Source organism: Xenopus laevis, chromosome 8S, assembly GCF_017654675.1.
Source record: "Xenopus laevis strain J_2021 chromosome 8S, Xenopus_laevis_v10.1, whole genome shotgun sequence".
Classification (NCBI taxonomy): Eukaryota; Metazoa; Chordata; class Amphibia; order Anura; family Pipidae; genus Xenopus; species Xenopus laevis.
Window position 1 is genome coordinate 102,182,073 of NC_054386.1, and position 20,000 is coordinate 102,202,072.

The following is a 20,000-nucleotide window of genomic DNA, read 5'->3' on the forward strand; positions in this document are numbered from 1 at the left end:
CACACAAATCCGGCAGCTGGGAATTCCTTTAAAGGGATACCGACACATTTTTATAACTGGCTGGAAAGTGACACCATCATTAGTAATGGAAGAGTGCCCCAGTGTTTAACCAACTCCCCCCCACCCCATCCAAGGTACTCCCTCCCAGCCACACTGACATGTCCCAGTATAGCTGCAGTGTTAAATATGGAAAGCAGGTTCTGTTACGCCACAAAAATTGAAGACTTAGTTCAGCTGCCTATTGCAGCTGAACTAAGTGCACGGCTGATGATACAAAAGCTGGGATGAATAATGAACGCCGTGCAACCCCAATTGTGTTGGCTCTAAGGCGCCCCTTAAATGACAGGAAGTCTAATAAGAAATAAAGGGGAAGTGGGGCTGTACTAAGCTCCGACCAGGGGCCCACGTTGCCAATATCTGAAATAAGCTGCACAGAGGCTTCAGCTATTAGTTAGGGAGAGAAGGAGGAAGTGGCTTATTCCAATGCTGGAATGTAGGGGTGTCCCAACACACTGGGTGAGACCAAACATAAGGCCATGTGACCTCCGTTTTTCAAAAGAGCAAACAGATTTAAATTTGGAATCTGACATGGGGCTAGACATATTGTCAGTTTCCCAGCTGCCCCCAGTCATGTGACTTGTGCTGAGATAAAATATCTTGCTTGTGGCATTGCTGCAAAGTGCCAGGCATCACAGTAAGCAGTCGTCTCAGAAAACTTTTGTGAATGACTCACAGTAATGTCTCTCTAACTTCATGGTGTACGTCAGACAACATCAATGGGTCCTTGCCCATAAGATGCCAATCATGCAGGACATTGTGAGTCCTACACATGGGCCAAGATGCTGCTTTCAGCAGTGTATGAGCAGCTTTACTCTAGCAACATGGGCCTTAAAAGAATAGTTGAAAGTAGTTATACATACATAGTGTTATTATTAATGAATGTTGTTACAACAGCGCCACCTGCTGGTCAGTTTCCCACCAGTCTGACCAGCAAGTAGTCAAGGAAGTTGTCAGGAGAAAGAAAGAGGCTGATGTTCTTCTGCTTAGGAAAGATGTGAGAAAGGTTTCTAATTTTATTCCTAAGCAGAAGAACATCAGCCTCTTTCTTTCTCCTGACAACTTCCTTGACTACTTGCTGGTCAGACTGGTGGGAAACTGACCAGCAGGTGGCGCTGTTGTAACACAATTCATTCATATTAACAGTACATGTATCCCTTAATATCTTGGAATAAAAACAAAATAAATAATGAATGTACATTACAAAAGTACGTAGAATAGCCCCCTCATCAATTTTACATTCACTACTTTTAAAGGTTTACTTAGCCTTTAATTCTGGGCACGGGAAATGCAATGCCGAAATTCTGTTATACATTTATCCTCCAGCCAATAGAAAAACTGCATCCCTCCCTCCTGCTTCCAAAACACTGGCAACCCAAGATATTGCTGAACTGGAAGGGGGTATTTTCATCCTGGGCCCACGTGTAAAGGTCCAGAGCCTAAATATTCCCTAATTAATGTGACTCAAGGGAAGAGTGGAAGTATTAAAGGTTACAGAGAGGAAGTGACTGCAGTTGGTGTAAATAGTTATGGACAAAAATATTTACCCACAGTAAATGACTGTGTAAAGTTGTTTATCAGTTACACAAACACTGCTATTGCTGAGCCCCTTCAATTTCTAATTTATGTTCCACACAATTAATATTTTGGAAAGACTAAACACAGGAGCCATCTGTAATTACACACCTTAGAGCCCACATCTCTCTTTAAACTGCAAATACTCCACACACAAGATACCAGCAAGGCCCACCCTGTCTCTTCTACTACACCTTATACTCCAGCATCATCCGCCTACTAACTCCTGTCACCTCATAATGTACATAATCGGCTCAACCCTGCCCAATATCTCTGCCACCCAAAATTAGCCAAATTACTCCCTTTATTTTGGTCCTGCCCTGTTACTTACCAGGGTACACATTGGGGTGTCACCCTGCTATAGTTCCAGGGGTACCCAGGGTACAAATAAGCACTCACCCCAAATCTCCCCCTAACTGACCTTCAGACTGGGCCCCCTTAGCTCATAACAAGGTTACAGATATATAGAAACATTGGGGTGTCACCCTGCTATAGTTCCAGGGGTACCCAGGGTACAAATAAGCACTCACCCCAAATCTCCCCTTAACTGACCTTCAGACTGGGCCCCCTTAGCTCATAACAAGGTTACACATATATAGAAACATTGGGGTGTCACCCTGCTATAGTTCCAGGGGTACCCAGGGTACAAATTTAGAAGATCAAGTCCCGGCTGTCCCTGTACAACACGGAAGGAGACGGGGTTCCCATTGGTCAGACAGAGCGGAGGGATCTGGGCAGTTGAGGCGGCGGATTGAGTAAATCCAGTGAGGCGGTCAGTTTCCCGGGTAACAAGGCACTTTAGGCACCGCTGCCTCCCCGACACAAAAGAAACACAAACTTGCTTTAATTGAAGCATCTTTAAGAATGAAGTACGGGAACTTCCCCGGTCTCCGCCCCCGGTGAAAGCGGATGAAGTCGGCATGGCCTTTCACGCGAGCCCGGGGTTGACATCAACCCACTAGGCCGCGGTAAGTAACAAGGACGGGAGGTCCCGGGAAGCTTCCCCGCGCCCCTCACGAGTATTTCATCACTAGGCCGAGAAATCTCCCGCCCCTCCCACGATTACTCCTCGCGCCCCAAACCCCGAGAGCCGAGCTCCGTCCTTACCTGCGGCTCCTCCGCTCTGGCACCACGTGACCTGCCCTAGCGCACCGCCCCCGTTCACGTACGCTCGCCGGCCCGACGTCATGCCGCTCGCGCATGCGTTCCATGACTTTCGCGTTCTACAGCACTGATTGGCTGTTTGTGCGTTCACCGTAATAAGTCGGATGCTGTCACGTGGTATAATGTATGCGGAAGTAGCTTGAGGGGAGAAGAAAAGAAACATGGCGCAGAGCAGTAACTGGTTGTCTGGGGTGAATGTGGTGCTGGTTATGGCCTATGGCAGTCTGGTGAGGACATGGTTACTATAATGGGTCTTTTGCCTCATACATTGTGTTAAATGAAGGAAAATGTGGATGAAATGGAGCCACATCTCATTCTTCATTGGGGTGTGGTGGGGACTTTTACCTCAGACTTGTGTCCATTAGTGTTCTGGGCTCAGCAGTGTTTCCTTGCACAATATATTCAAGCCTTGGATTGGTCCATGTGTCTGTGTGTCAATACTCCAGTCTCCTCATGGGAAATGCCAGTGACTCAGGCAAAGCAGAACTTGGGGTGTAAAAGCGGAAACACCGGCCACTTCCCTTTTATTCACAAAGGCTCATTGTTTCTGCAGATAAAGAGTGAGATTGTGCCACGGGGATTATGGCGGCGCTCATTGGCGTATTCGTATTGTGGGTAGGAATGATCCCAGCCCATGAGAAGAGGTTTTATAGCGAATAATAATAATACAGGAAAGAGTTCCCTGTATCTGGAGCAGTGGGAGGGATTGTCTCACAAACTCCGTGTTCTCTCCCTTTCTACAGGTCTTTGTTCTGCTGTTCATTTTGGTCAAGCGGCAAATCATGCGTTTTGCAATGAAGTCTCGCCGGGGGCCACACGTGCCTGTGGGACACAATGCACCGAAGGTATGTGCTGCTTCGTACAGAAAGTACTGCCCCTTCATTCGTATCCTTTATTCATGTCTTTTATTGGCAGGAGCTGAAGGACAAGATAGACATTCGCCTCTCTAAGGTCCAGGACATCAAGTTTGAGCCTCAGCTTTTAGCAGCAGGAGATGAGCGATTACTTCAGCTGGACAGACCTGCTCAGGAAGGTATTAACGGCTGTCTCTGCAGGATCATTTCTGGGCTGTTACAGTTCAGCTAGAACATCTTTGGTCACTTACTATTTGTTTGGTTGCAGGATGCTATAATTATTTATACAGAATGAAGACCGTGGATGCCATTAAAGATACAGGTCAGTGTGACTGGATTTACAACACAGCTGCTGATTGGCTATGTTAAAATTTACAGTCAGGGTTGACAGGCCTGCTCTGTGTAGTTAGTGCTATGCTGGCCCCTTCCATTTGAATATGGCCACTAATCCTTAAAGTATGCACTTAAAGGGCAAGGAAAAGATAGAATGAATGGACTCCCAACAACCCAGTTGTATTATCAGGGTTCTAATGTACAAGTGGTGCCCAGTTACATGTACACACACAATAACTATACCCTCATACTGTACTGTCTAAGGGAATCAATATGGCACCTCCTCCTCCCATATGTATAAATACAAATATACAGAGAAGGAATGTTCTGGGCACACAATAACTATACCCTCATACTGTACTGTCTAAGGGAATCAATATGGCACCTCCTCCTCCCATATGTATAAATACAAATATAGAGAGAAGGAATGTTCTGGGCACACAATAAGCTATACCCTCATACTGTACTGTCTAAGGGAATCAATATGGCACCTCCTCCTCCCATATGTATAAATACAAATATACAGAAAAGGAATGTTCTGGGCACACAATAAGCTATACCCTCATACTGTACTGTCTAAGGGAATCAATATGGCACCTCCTCCTCCTCCCATATGTATAAATACAAATATAGAGAGAAGGAATGTTCTGGGCACACAATAAGCTATACCCTCATACTGTACTGTCTAAGGGAATCAATATGGCACCTCCTCCTCCCATATGTATAAATACAAATATAAAGAGAAGGAATGTTCTGGGCACACAATAAGCTATACCCTCATACTGTACTGTCTAAGGGAATCAATATGGCACCTCCTCCTCCTCCCATATGTATAAATACAAATATACAGAGAAGGAATGTTCTGGGCACACCACAAGCAAAATTCACATTGAGCATCCTCTCATCAGAAGCTTATCTTTATCAGATATCCCCTTTCAAGAAAACAGGAAACACCCCAAATCTCTGGTGGGCAAAAACTTCCGTGCCTTCCTGCTTGATCTTAGGAACTCCAACTCGCCGTACAAAGGGATCCGCAAGAGTTTAATCGACTCCCTGCTGGATGGTTATGACACTGCTCGATATGGCACTGGGGTAAGGAAACCGCTTTTAGTCTTCTACCCATCAGTGGGACTTGCTGTAGCAGCATCAATATCAGACCCCTATTATTAACATACTGTGGTTAATGGGGGTGGTGGTCTGTGACCTATAGGGACAGCCTAATTGTCATTGTTTGCTCATTGTTGCCTCAGGTCTATGGAAAGAGTGAACATGAGAAGTTTGTGGAATCCCTTAGAGAACTGTCAGTCATGTAAGTTCCACCATTGTCTCACACTGAATATACTTCCTCCTTCTGTAGAGTAAACCCAGTAACCATCTCTGTACCCACAGTTTGCAAGCCAGAGAGGCGGGCAGTCAGAAACAGCGCCAATCTACAGCTAAAGATCTCACTGCTTCTTCTGAGGTGCCATCCACTCCCACCATCCAGGTGACCTACCTGCCCTCCAGCCAGAAAAGCAAACGCCCCAAACATTTCCTGGAGTTGAAAAGCTTCAAGGACAACTATAATACTCTGGAAAGTACTCTCTGAGCACAAGCACCAGGGAGAGCCTTCCAGTAATGACCAGTGAGTGGCTTTTGGGAATCTTCTCTCCATGGCATTCTGGGATCTGGACTTAGTTAAGCTTTTCCTTTTTCAGCTGGTTACTAGTGACGTTCCACTGTGGTCCAGAGATGTGAAATGTGCCCAATCTGTAGGGGGCTATACATAAGAATCATAGGAAGCCTGGGTTATTTGAATAAAAGGACAAGCTTACGGCTTTCCACGGTGGATCCGGGTGCTCATGCCTCAGACCTTCAGAAAAGGGGAGCAACACACGAAAAAGTTGAATAGCGGGCAGGCACCACTGCGGAACACCAAGTCAATCAATCAATGGAATCCAGAGGCCAAAGTATTATGAATAGTACAAAAAAAAGTCTTTATTTTACATTATGTATACAACTAAAAACCTGTCTGTAGGGGGCACAATTCTGTCTGAAGGAGACAGACGACTGAAATAAATGGACTGCAGGGATCTATACATAATACAAACAGCCCTGCCTCAGGTGAAGCAGCCATCTTGTTCTCATGGGTGCTTGCATGCCCAAGCTGGGGTGAACTCTGAGTTGCACCCTCAGTGAAAATACAAATTATATAACAACTATTACACAATTAAAGTTGAAGGATACCTTTGGTTCAGTTACATAAACCAGAAAGCTTCCCTTCTAATGATTGCATTGATGAAGGCCCACTCAGCATGAAAGCTCCGCCTATTTACTATAGCCCCCCCCCATGATGAACCATCTCTGGGCACATTAATATATACTCCCCCTGAATACTTACCTGATACAGAACTCGGATTCTCTACATTTCCTGCTCATGGGCTGCTCTCTTTCCCATGGTTAGGCAAGGGGTGTGATTTGGTGCTGAGAAGTGTGCATAGAGACGGCTGTACTAGTGCGAGAAAAAGGTGGTACTAGGGCGAGGGATCGGTACTAGTGCAAGAGATCAGTACTAGTGCGAGGGATCGGTACTAGTGCGAGAGAGCGGTGGTACTAGTGCGAGACATTGGTACTAGTGTGAGAGCAGTGGGACTAGTGCGAGAGAGCGGTGGTACTAGTGTGAGACATCGGTACTAGTGCGAGACATCGGTACTAGTGTGAGAGCGGTGGTACTAGTGCGAGACATCAGTACTAGTGTGAGAGAGCGGTGGTACTAGTGCGAGACATCGGTACTAGTGTGAGAGAGCGGTGGTACTAGTGCGAGACATCGGTACTAGTGTGAGAGAGCGGTGGTACTAGTGCGAGACATCGGTACTAGTGCGAGAGAGCGGTGGGACTAGTGCGAGACATCGGTACTAGTGTGAGAGTGGTGGGACTAGTGCGAGACATCGGTACTAGTGTGAGAGAGCGGTGGGACTAGTGCGAGAGAGCGGTGGGACTAGTGCGAGACATCGGTACTAGTGTGAGAGAGCGGTGGGACTAGTGCGAGAGAGCGGTGGGACTAGTGCGAGACATCGGTACTAGTGTGAGAGAGCGGTGGGACTAGTGCGAGAGAGTGGTACTAGTGTGAGAGAGCGGTGGGACTAGTGCGAGAGAGTGGTACTAGTGTGAGATTGTACCAGGTGTCCTAGCTAACCATAGGAAAGAGAACAGTGTAGGATCAGGAAATAGAGAGAATTTCAATTTAAATCTGGGTAAGTACTGGCTGGAGACTGACCATAGAGGAGATCCTCCATAGATACAATGCAATGGGCCCAGATTTTCATTAAGGCATGGGGGGTACCTTTTTTAATTACAAAGTTGAGCAGAAAGGCACCACTACATTTGTATGGAAATAGATTAGTTATATGAATTGTTCTGTCTGTTACAAGGAGGAAAGTGTTTTGTATTTGACCCACTGTGAGACTGTGGGGAAATCTCTTTTGGTTGTGTTTAATCACACACAATAAAACAGTGTTATTTAGGGACAGAGCTGTTTGTGTATCACAACCCAACCATATCCAGTGTATAGTGAATTCTCACATGAGCTCTCAGAGTCTCTCTCTCATTCCTGATACCAACCAGGGTGCAACTAGAATGTGTCTGTAGAATGGATCTTATTTTGGCTGCGACCTGCATTAAACCAGGAGGAAGAGGGTCTTTATAGACCAAGATTGAGACCCTGCTGCTTTGGACCACTTTAAAGGAGGGATATGAAGGGAAGGGCTCGGTTATGGGGAAAGACTGGCCAAGTTGGGATTGGTTACACTGGAGAAGAGACAGTTAAGGGGGATATGATCCCTATATATAAATATATAAGGGGATATGATCACTATATATAAATATATAAGGAGGGACAGTAATGAAATAGAGAAAGTACAGAGAAGAGAGACTAAGCTGATAAAGGGAATGGAAGGGATCAGTTATGGGGAAAGACAAGTTGGGATTGTTACACTGGAGAAGAGACAGTTAAGGGGGATATGATCACTATATATAAATATATAAGGGGATATGATCACTATATATAAATATATAAGGGGATATGATCACTATATATAAATATATAAGGGGATATGATCACTATATATAAATATATAAGGGGGATATGATCACTATATATAAATATATAAGGGGATATGATCACTATATATAAATATATAAGGGGATATGATCACTATATATAAATATATAAGGGGATATGATCACTATATATAAATATATAAGGGGGATATGATCACTATATAAATATATAAGGGGATATGATCACTATATATAAATATATAAGGGGATATCATATATAAATATAAGGGGACATGATCACTATATATAAATATATAAGGGGATATGATCACTATATATAAATATATAAGGGGATATGATCACTATATATAAATATATAAGGGGGATATGATCACTATATATAAATATATAAGGGGGATATGATCACTATATAAATATATAAGGGGGATATGCTCACTATATATAAATATATAAGGGAATATGATCACTATATATAAATATATAAGGGGGATATGATCACTATATATAAATATATAAGGGGGATATGATCACTATATATAAATGGACTTACTCTCATCCAAATCATTTACTGGTCCTCCTATTGATCTCCTACTCTCTCTCGTCTAAATCACTACTTGGTTATTCTGCCCATATCCAACTCTCTCATTCAAATCATTGTCTGGTGTTATGTCTGGACACATGTGAGTGACCACCAGGTTGGAGCCTATTTGCAAAGTAATACCCCTGAATGGATGGACAATAAGTAGAAGCCATAGTAAGGCAAAAAGTAAATATTTAATAAAATGAGAAAATAATCAAACACACAGAAGTTGAAAAATACAGGCCTGTAATGGAGAGAGGCAAGTCGAGAAACAGGCAAAATGGTCAGGGCTGGCGGCAGGTAAAGTTCAAAAGGCAGGCTGAGGTCAAATGGCAGCAGCAGATGAGCAAGGTCGAGAAGGAGGATGGAGGTCAGAAAAAAGGGAATCCAGAGTAGTAGGAGTCGGGTACCAGGTGAGAACAGGGAGGTAGGAGCGAGGAACACAGGAAGGTGAACAGGGAGGGAGGCAGGGAACACAGGGATCGGCATTACACAGGTAGAACGGGCTCAGGAGCTCAGATGATGAAGCAACAGAAAGTTTGATGGCACAGGCTTATAAAGGGCTTTGATTGCTTGACTGACAACACATGTAGTGAATGAGGCAAGATAAGGTAACCGTGTTGCAAGAATATAGTAAGTCTGTTCAGGGCAGTGTCCAGTATAAGCACTAAGCTTCCCCAGTGGCTCACCAGTATAATGCAGGATTGTCCAAACACAAAGATCAGGGTTTGATTCCATCACGATTCCTGACAGTCTGGACCAACAGTACTACTCATCTCCTACTCTCTCATTCAAATCATTGTCTGGACTTACTACTCATCTCCTACTCTCTCATCTAAATCATTGTCTGGACTTACTACTCATCTCCTACTCTCTCATCTAAATCATTGTCTGGACTTACTACTCATCTCCTACTCTCTCATCTAAATCATTGTCTGGACTTACTACTCATCTCCTACTCTCTCATTCAAATCATTGTCTGGACTTACTACTCATCTCCTACTCTCCCATCTATAATATTGTCTGGACTTACTACTCATCTCCTACTCTCTCATTCAAATCATTGTCTGGACTTACTACTCATCTCCTACTCTCTCATCTAAATCATTGTCTGGACTTACTACTCATCTCCTACTCTCTCATCTAAATCATTGTCTGGACTTACTACTCATCTCCTACTCTCTCATTCAAATCATTGTCTGGACTTACTACTCATCTCCTACTCTCTCATTCAAATCATTGTCTGGACTTACTACTCATCTCCTACTCTCCCATCTATAATATTGTCTGGATTTACTACTCATCTCCTACAGTGAGAGCTGTGAAGATGTAGAATTGTCTCCCTGAATCAGTGGCACAGGCTGATACATTAGATAGGTACAAGGAAGGGTCGGATGCTTTATTCACCAGTAGCTCCTCTCAGCAGACAGGAGGGAGCCAATGAGATTAGAGGAGGGAAAGGGGTGTTACAGGGAGAGCTGGGAAGTGAATCAGAGGTACAAGCTGATACATTAGATAGGGACAAGGAAGGGTCGGATGCTTTATTCACCAGTAGCTCCTCCCAGCAGACAGGAGGGAGCCAATGAGATTAGAGGAGGGAAAGGGGTGTTACAGGGAGAGCTGGGAAGTGAATCAGTGGTACAGGCTGATACATTAGATAGGTACAAGGAAGGGTCGGATGCTTTATTCACCAGTAGCTCCTCCCAGCAAACAGGAGGGAGCCAATGAGATTAGAGGAGGGAAAGGGGTGTTACAGGGAGAGCTGGGAAGTGAATCAGGGGTACAGGCTGATACATTAGATAGGGACAAGGAAGGGTCGGATGCTTTATTCACCAGTAGCTCCTCCCAGCAGACAGGAGGGAGCCAATGAGATTAGAGGAGGGAAAGGGGTGTTACAGGGAGAGCTGGGAAGTGAATCAGGGGTACAGGCTGATACATTAGATAGGTATAAGAAGGGGTTGGATGGTGTTTAGCAAGTGAGGGAATACAGGGATATGGGAGATAGCTCATAGTACAAGTTGATCCAGGGACTGGTCCCATTGCCATTTTGGAGTCAGGAAGGAATTTTTCCCCCTCTGAGGCAAATTGGAGAGGCTTCAGATGGGTTTTTTTTGCCTTCCTCTGGATCAACTGGCAGATAGGTAGTTAATTAAAAGAAAAAAAAGGAAAAGAAAAAAAACCTCGATGGACATGTGTCTTTTTTCAACTTTACTTACTATGTTTCTATGTTACTCTCCCATCTATAATGTTGTCTGGACCTACTACTCATCTCCTACGCTCTCATTCAAATCATTGTCTGGACTTACTACTCATCTCCTACTCTCCCATCTATAATATTGTCTGGACTTACTACTCACCTCCTACTCTCCCACCTATAATGTTGTCTGGACTTACTACTCATGCCCTACTCTCTCATTCAAATCATTGTCTGGACTTACTACTCACCCCCTACTCTCTCATTCAAATCATTGTCTGGACTTACTACTCATCTCCCACTCTCTCATCTAAATTATTATCAGGTCCTCCAAGCACTCTTCTACTCTCTTATCTCTATTATTTCCTGGACCTACTACGTGTCTATTACACACTCATCCACATTATTGCCTGGTCCTACTACCCCTGAGAACATAAGAATGTGTATGAATTGAAGTATCCCAGTTGTAGAGAGTTAATGCGGCTGCCCTGCCAGTGTGATGGCTCATTTGATAATAAGTACAGTAAGTGGGTGCTGGGGAAATCAAGAAGGAAAACCATAGAATTACATCAGTTCCCCCTATAGTAAAGCATGTGACAAATAACAGCTGAGGGGAATCATTGGGGGTCGAGTGCACAATTTCTAATAGGAGAGCGGGGGGCACAATTATTCCCCTAACGAGAGGTGACGGGATATTGATTGGCGTGAGACTGGCAGCAGGGGGCAGAGTTACCCCACTATTAGCATTGAATGTTCAGTACGAGGGAGGAATACTGAGTAATTGTTACACTGAGTGGGTTTTGCTTGTTCTGCCTCAGCTGAGCTTCCTTATCTTTTCCTCTCTCGTGGGTGAAACAGTCACAGGCCCCCCCGGCCGGCACTTCTGCAGAGGAGCATTTCATGCAAGTGACAATGTACAAAATAGGGGGACACTTTGCAGCTTGTCTCAATGCAATACTAACGCAAGGCTCTATGGACCCCTGTAATGGGCAGAGCAGACATAAAGTACACTGACTGACAGCACTCTCTAGCTGTTACTTCTCCTTTAAAACTGCTGAATCCCAGTTCATGCTGCAGTCTGCACTGATATCTGTGCCGCCATGCACCGTGCATCTAAATGAATTCTTACAGCCATTCATAGTGTGGGCGATGGTTATAACCCTTTACCTGCCACAGACTATAGACTCTACTGCATCTCAAGTACCAGCCTGCCAGCGGCAGAGATTCCTCTTTTCTGGGTTACAGGTTAATCTTGGTGTGATGGGAATGGATTGGCCATACCTGGGTTAAATGGATATGGTGGTTCTGTGTGAGTAGGAGAATGGAGTGGATCTCTGGAGCAGAATGAATGAGCCCCTTAATAGCCATGGACACAAATGTACTGAATAAAGAGCTGCAAGTGGACTATGATTGTGGTGCATAGTCTTCTCTTTATTCCCTGCTGCAACAACAATGGGGCCCCTGTGCTGCCCATACACCCCCAGCCCCCTCTCTACCTGCACTGGGATCTTTCAGCCAGCAGGGGGCAGCAGCACAAACACACATAGAAAGCTGCACTGTTGAAATTGAAGGCTAATAGAAGACTGAGGAGTGAATAACAGACAAATAAAATATATAAAATAAAATGATACCAATGCAAGGTTGCTTAAAGGGCCAGTAAATGTTCCTGAGACAAATGTTGTTGATCCTGCTGCAGAAGTGAAGAGCAGGTGAGAACAGGACAGACTGGACAAGCAGCTTTTATCTGCCGTCACAAGTTAATAATAGAGGGGGATAAATAAAGGGATTCCAGACCCAGCCAGGAATGACTTGGTATTTGCATCTGAGAAACAAAGGCCTTCTCCGTGCATGCTGGGATTTGTAGTACAACAGGGCCTGACACTGACCCATAACCCTGAAAAAGAACTGCCTATATAGTACACACTGTATATACAACTTGCTTGTATAAGGGACAATGGTCTAGTTACTGGGGGCAGCCTGGATATTCGGGTACAGAAATGGGGCTAAACAAGAGCACAAATTCTAGAAGTCAGAACGTGGAATTCCTGGAGAGGGAGAAGCCCAGTCACACCTTTCCCTCCGAGCCAAAGCCTCTCCCTGCTGCCTGCACTTATATATACACACCCCGATATCCAGCGCTCTCCTGTTAATAGGAATGTGTAAGTGTTTCCTTTGTCTCAGCCACAAGGAGACTGATGTGCGGCCCAACTGGGACAGAAGCTGACACTCTACTAAGCAACTTCCTAATATCCATTTATTTCTCATTCTTGTTCTCATGTGCAACTCATGTGCAACTGTCTGTCTGTCCCTTGTTTTGCTTTGTGTGGCTTCTTCTGACTCTTAACACAATGCTAATTAACAGCCATAAAGCAGAGACAGAATGCTGTGTTATAGAGATAGCTAGAATCTCAGCTGCCATAAAGCAGGACAGGACTGTTGCTTACAATGGGGATCAGATAGGATCTGTGCAGCCACTGGGACAGAATGTTCTGTTATACAGATAGCTAGAATCTCAGCTGCCATAAAGCAGGACAGGACTGCTGCTTACAATGGGGATCAGATAGGATCTGTGCAGCCACTGGGACAGAATGTTCTGTTATACAGATAGCTAGAATCTCAGCTGCCATAAAGCAGGACAGGACTGCTGCTTACAATGGGGATCAGATAAGATCTGTGCAGTCACTGGGACAGAATGTTCTGTTATACAGATAGCTAGAATCTCAGCTGCCATAAAGCAGGACAGGACTGCTGCTTACAATGGGGATCAGATAGGATCTGTGCAGCCACTGGGACATAATGTTCTGTTATACAGATAGCTAGAATCTCAGCTGCCATAAAGCAGGACAGGACTGCTGCTTACAATGGGGATCAGATAGGATCTGTGCAGCCACTGGGACAGAATGTTCTGTTATACAGATAGCTAGAATCTCAGCTGCCATAAAGCAGGACAGGACTGCTGCTTACAATGGGGATCAGATAGGATCTGTGCAGCCACTGGGACATAATGTTCTGTTATACAGATAGCTAGAATCTCAGCTGCCATAAAGCAGGACAGGACTGCTGCTTACAATGGGGATCAGATAGGATCTGTGCAGCCACTGGGACAGAATGTTCTGTTATACAGATAGCTAGAATCTCAGCTGCCATAAAGCAGGACAGGACTGCTGCTTACAATGGGGATCAGATAGGATCTGTGCAGCCACTGGTACAGAATAGTGGATATTACAATACAAAGTACATGGTACGGTGTATTATAACATTATTATAAAATAATAATGCATTGGTGGAATATTCTGGAGTGATGTCTATCACATTACTAAGAGTCAGGACGTGGCCCAGTTGTGGATTCATGTGCATTGACCGATTGCCAGTAACAGAGTCCAGTCCAGCAGCTCTGACCTTGCTCCGGACAGCCCCAGGCCACAGGGGAGGGAGCACAGGGAAGTCTGTCTATAAAGCTCACATCACACAGGGAATTAATGGGGCGCAACACAGGATGGAGCACACACAGGCCCCTCATTCACCTGGGGAAAGGTGTTCTTATAACTTCAAATGACATAATGTTACTCTGTAGATTAGCCAAACATCTCATTTTGTACATCAGAGATATTTCTGCACATCTGCAGAATCTATACTGTATCCATTGACTAGAAACCTGGGAGGGTTGGGGAGCTCTGTGCCCATGAAGGAGAGACCTGTGAGGGTTGGGGAGCTCTGTGCCCATGAAGGAGAGACCTGTGAGGGTTGGGGAACTCTGTGCCCATGAAGGAGAGACCTGTGAGGGTTGGGGAGCTCTGTGCTCATGAAGGAGAGACCTGTGAGGATTGGGGAGGTCTGTGCCCATGAAGGAGAGACCTGTGAGGGTTGAGGAGCTCTGTGTCCATGAAGGAGAGACCTGTGAGGGTTGGGGAGCTCTGTGCCCATGAAGGAGAGACCTGTGAGGGTTGGGGAGCTCTGTGCCCATGAAGGAGAGACCTGTGAGGGTTGGGGAGCTCTGTGCCCATGAAGGAGAGACCTGTGAGGGTTGGGGAGGTCTGTGTCCATGAAGGAGAGACCTGTGAGGGTTGGGGAGGTCTGTGTCCATGAAGGAGAGACCTGTGAGGCTAGAGGAGCTCTGTGCCCATGAAGGAGAGACCTGTGAGGGTTGGGGAGCTCTGTGCCCATGAAGGAAAGACCTGTGAGGGTTGGGGAGCTCTGTGCCCATGAAGGAAAGACCTGGGAGTGTTGGGGGAACTCTGTGCCCATGAAGAGAGGCCTGTAAGGTTGGGTCACAGTGCATTTTTGCAGTTGGGAGGATGGTCAGCATGATGTTCCCGGGACATATGTCTCAATCCCAAGGTCATGGAATCTCTGCAGGCAAATACCAATAATCGATAGTATTTTGCAAAACTGTCAGTTAAATTTCCATCATCTATGAGATTCCCAAAGGCATGTGAGTGGGGAATGTGCTCTTAGTAGGACAGAACTTTCCCCTTGGCTCTGCAGCTCTGGATAGGAGTCCATGGGTGGAAGGTACAATATTCTAATCAGAGTCACCCCATGTCATCTAATGGGACTATGGAAAATATTCTCCCAAAACTTGTAAATATTTGTATTTTTGATTTTGGGGGAACTTCACCCAAAAACTGTTGTTGCATCATACCTCCCAACAAAAAAGGAAAAGGGACAAAAAGATTTGTTTTGTTTTTTTACCATGTCTCCTAATGACCATGTCCAGTTTACAAAATTTGTCAGGTTATGAAAGTTTGAACACATTTCTAGCAATTTTAGGGGCATGTTTTATGTGTTATAACAGTTTTGTTATTCAAGATGAAATTGCATAAAAAATGAAAAAAAAGTGAAACGTCAAAAATGAAAATGTTTTACAGTAATAAAAATATAATCCAGAGAAGCCCTGCACTGGTACAACTGGTGTGTTTACTTCAGAAACACTACTATAGTTTCTATAAACAAGCTGCTGTGTAGCCATGGGGGCAGCCATTCAAGCACAGGATACACAGTAGATAACAGATAAGTACTACTATAGTTTATATAAACAAGCTGCTGTGTAGCCATGGGGGCAGCCATTCAAGCACAGGATACACAGTAGATAACAGATAAGTACTACTATAGTTTCTATAAACAAGCTGCTGTGTAGCCATGGGGCAGCCATTCAAGCACAGGATACACAGTAGATAACAGATAAGTACTACTATAGTTTATATAAACAAGCTGCTGTGTAGCCATGGGGGCAGCCATTCAAGCACAGGATACACAGTAGATAACAGATAAGTACTACTATAGTTTATATAAACAAGCTGCTGTGTAGCCATGGGGGCAGCCATTCAAGCACAGGATACACAGTAGATAACAGATAAGTACTACTATAGTTTATATAAACAAGCTGCTGTGTAGCCATGTGTATAACTATATGTTACTGGGCCCCGCAACAAATTCATTTTAGGGGCCGCCAACATATCCAGAGGTAATCCTTTTTTACCAATATATGTTGAAATTTCTCATTAATTAAGGCCTCATGGGCCCCCTATACCTCCTGGGCCCTTCTGCAGCCGCAGGGTCTGCTTCCTCTGTAGATACACCCCTTATTGCCAGGGCGTTACCCCCTGGCAGAGACAGTTAAGGTGGCCACCAAAAGCCACTGAGGCAAATTGGCTTGTGTTCAGGAGGGTTTTTCGCCTTCCTCTGGATCAACTGGCAGTTAGGCGGGTTATAGACTTAAGGTTCGGACGTGTGTTTTTTTCAGTCTCACTTACTATGTCACTAACTTGTATGTTTCCCACTCTGGAGAGTGGGTCAATAAATGGCACCATCTGATCCACTCCCGTCCCAGCTCTTGTGCATCGATTAGAGAAACAAACAGAGAGTGTAGAAGAGGAGGCCTTGAGACCCAGCGATGGAGGGAACGCCGGCAGTTATGTGCTACCCACACAAGAAACACTTTTACACCCCCAGACACAGAAGAGAGTGTGAGGCGCTTGGGATTCAGCGAGGGGAAAGCAAAAAAAGAAGTTGCAGCTAATGAGGATTGTTAATTGGAAGCCAGGCCGGGGGCAGTGAGTGCCCAGCACAGACTCTCCAATATTGATTGGATAATTGGAGGTAAGGGCAGATCAATGCTGTGTAATTAATGGCCTGGGAACTGTAGCAGCAGGGGGGGTGGGACCTGTACCCCTAGATCAGCAGGGGAGGGTGGGACCTGTACCCCTAGAGCAGCAGGGGAGGGTGGGACCTGTACCCCTAGAGCAATCCACTGGGGCTTATAAACTCTGACTGAGGGCCCATGAACCAGGGAGCCCATCACAGCTTGTGGGAAGCGACGGAGGACTAAGGGTGAGAATGGGATTCTGCAATTAAGCACTACTTTGGTGAGTACATTAACAGGGGCACTTGTTACCATTGGGGCACTTGATAGTAAATGTCAGTCTATTACACAATTTATAAATATTTTGGAAAAGTAGATTTGGATTTTACATTGACTTTCTTAGTGCAGAGATGGTTTAATTATCAGCAGTACCAATTCCTTCCCAGAGCAGTGTAAATATAATGTCAGTCGTCCATTATAACCCCAGAACACACTGAAGGATACTCTATATGCGGTTCCACTTGTATCCATAATCACCCCCAGAATACACCAAAGGATAAATGCAGTTCCACTCTCAGCTATAATCACCCCAGAAAACACCATGGAATAAAAGCATCTTTACCTTCATCCATAATCTCCCCAGAACACACCAATGAATAAAAGCAGTTCCTCTTTTATCCATAATAACCCCAGAATACACAGTATGATACATACAGTTCCAGATTTTATCCACAATCACACAAAACTACACTGAAGGATTAATGTACTTCCACTTTTATCCATAATCACCTCAGGAAACACTGTAGGATAAATTCAGTTTCACTTTTTACCCATAATCTCCCCAGAACACACATTAAGATAAATGCAGTTCCACTTTTATCCATAATAACCTCAGAACACACCTCAGGATAAGTGCAGTTCCACTTGTATCCATAATCCTCCTATAAGACTCCCTTCCCAGAGACTATTATCCACTGTTACTATAGACACCATCTCTCCCTACTATACCTGCTATCCCACAGTCACACTCCCTTCCCAGAGACTATTATCCACTGTTACTATAGGCACATCTCTCCCTACTATACCTGCTATCCCACAGTCACACTCCCTTCCCAGAGACTATTATCCACTGTTACTATAGACACCATCTCTCCCTACTATACCTGCTATCCCACAGTCACACTCCCTTCCCAGAGACTATTATCTACTGTTACTATAGGCACCATCTCTCCCTACTATACCTGCTATCCCACAGTCACACTCCCTTCCCAGAGACTATTATCCCACTGTTACTATAGACACCATCTCTCCCTACTATACCTGCTATCCCACAGTCACACTCCCTTCCCAGAGACTATTATCCCACTGTTACTATAGACACCATCTCTCCCTACTATACCTGCTATCCCACAGTCACACTCCCTTCCCAGAGACTATTATCCCACTGTTACTATAGACACCATCTCTCCCTACTATACCTGCTATCCCACAGTCACACTCCCTTCCCAGAGACTATTATCCACTGTTACTATAGGCACCATCTCTCCCTACTATACCTGTTATCCCACAGTCACACTCCCTTCCCAGAGACTATTATCCCACTGTTACTATAGACACATCTCTCCCTACTATACCTGCTATCCCACAGTCACACTCCCTTCCCAGAGACTATTATCCACTGTTACTATAGACACTTCTCTCCCTACTATACCTGTTATCCCACAGTCACACTCCCTTCCCAGAGACTATTATCCCACTGTTACTATAGACACATCTCTCCCTACTATACCTGCTATCCCACAGTCACACTCCCTTCCCAGAGACTATTATCCCACTGTTACTATAGACACCATCTCTCCCTACTATACCTGCTATCCCACAGTCACACTCCCTTCCCAGAGACTATTATCCACTGTTACTATAGACACTTCTCTCCCTACTATACCTGTTATCCCACAGTCACACTCCCTTCCCAGAGACTATTATCCACTGTTACTATAGACACATCTCTCCCTACTATACCTGCTATCCCACAGTCACACTCCCTTCCCAGAGACTATTATCCCACTGTTACTATAGGCACCATCTCTCCCTACTATACCTGCTATCCCACAGTACACTCCCTTCCCAGAGACTATTATCCACTGTTACTATAGACACTTCTCTCCCTACTATACCTGTTATCCCACAGTCACACTCCCTTCCCAGAGACTATTATCCACTGTTACTATAGGCACCATCTCTCCCTACTATACCTGCTATCCCACAGTTACACTTCTTTCCCAGAGCCCCCCCTTTGTTGTAGTTGTGCATCTGGTGGATTAGAGATTAGGGCCCCTCGCTGTGGTTTATTTACTTTACTGGGGGTGACAGAAAGTCAATAATTGGAGAGGAGGTGCCTGACACAGAACGTGTGAATCCTCCCTGGCTCTGGGGTTGGGTTACCAACATATCCCTTTAATATCCCTCTAATAAGGGAGGCTTGGGGCAATGAGATTATGATTAGGGCTGAGCAAGAAATGGGACTGTCAGTCATGGCAAGTGGAACATGGCTACTAATTTATTTTAAAGGACATTACACCCAAAAACTAATTCTGGTATAACTAATAAGGAGTCTGGGGCCCATCATTGTCCTACACTAACCCATCCTACTCCCCCTCCCCATATGAGCAGGGAACAGGCAATTGTAAGGTTCCTTGGCACAATCTTGCCCTTTACTTGGGCACAACAGATTCCGACTATTGAATGAATTCCCAGTGTTGGAGAGACATTCCTTCCCTCGCCTTCTGAAATCCCAGCACTCCCCTAAAGTCTCATTTTCTGACACCCATTGATGCCTAAAATATGGTTATTTGCTTCTGAATGAATTGACTGTGTGCTGCCAGCCCAAGGTTTACTTCCCCTTTACATGGCACACTTTCTAGGTAGTAGTCTCCTTCCAATACAGATGCTGCTATACTACAAATCCCATCATCCCCCACAGACAGACATGAAACGGTCCACTCTACTGCCCCCTCCTGGGTGTCCTTGTAGTGCAGCCTTTAGCCAGTAGAGAATTCTGGGAGTTGTAGTTCAGAATGAAGGAGGGGCTTTTATTTTATT

At 44.9% G+C, this 20,000-nt stretch overlaps 2 protein-coding genes across 25 annotated transcripts in view; one reads left to right on the forward strand and one right to left on the reverse strand.

The window, feature by feature from the left end:
* LOC108700413 (ubiquitin-associated protein 2-like) overlaps nucleotides 1–2,873 on the reverse strand; it is a 29,812-nt gene extending 26,939 nt beyond the window's left edge. For all 22 annotated transcript variants that reach the window (XM_041574575.1, XM_041574573.1, XM_041574574.1 and 19 more), the window contains exon 1: nucleotides 2,740–2,873. The gene's annotated coding sequence lies outside the window, so the exon portion shown is untranslated. The remainder of the gene's footprint in view (nucleotides 1–2,739) is intronic.
* On the forward strand, nucleotides 2,375–7,489 carry c1orf43.S (chromosome 1 open reading frame 43 S homeolog). Of its 3 annotated transcripts, none has more exons than XM_018233588.2 (7): nucleotides 2,375–2,600; nucleotides 3,540–3,641; nucleotides 3,712–3,829; nucleotides 3,919–3,972; nucleotides 4,909–5,075; nucleotides 5,234–5,292; nucleotides 5,373–7,489. In XM_018233588.2, the coding sequence occupies exons 2-7, from the start codon at nucleotides 3,579–3,581 to the stop codon at nucleotides 5,569–5,571; spliced, it is 660 nt and encodes a 219-aa protein (XP_018089077.1). In that variant the 5' UTR covers nucleotides 2,375–2,600; nucleotides 3,540–3,578; the 3' UTR covers nucleotides 5,572–7,489. The 3 variants fall into 3 exon arrangements, with proteins under 3 accessions (XP_018089077.1, XP_018089075.1, XP_018089076.1); XM_018233586.2 differs by lacking the exon at nucleotides 2,375–2,600 and adding an exon at nucleotides 2,868–3,023; XM_018233587.2 differs by lacking the exon at nucleotides 2,375–2,600 and adding an exon at nucleotides 3,052–3,411.
* Nucleotides 7,490–20,000: the final 12,511 nt, after the last annotated feature.

Coding starts and splice junctions, on each gene's coding strand:
- c1orf43.S (XM_018233586.2), top strand. CDS start 2,958: ATGGCGCAGAGCAGTAACTGGTTGTCTGGGGTGAATGTGGTGCTGGTT. Junction 3,973..4,908: donor GGATGCCATTAAAGATACAG/GTCAGTGTGACT, acceptor TATCTTTATCAG/ATATCCCCTTTCAAGAAAAC. Junction 5,293..5,372: donor CTTAGAGAACTGTCAGTCAT/GTAAGTTCCACC, acceptor CTGTACCCACAG/TTTGCAAGCCAGAGAGGCGG.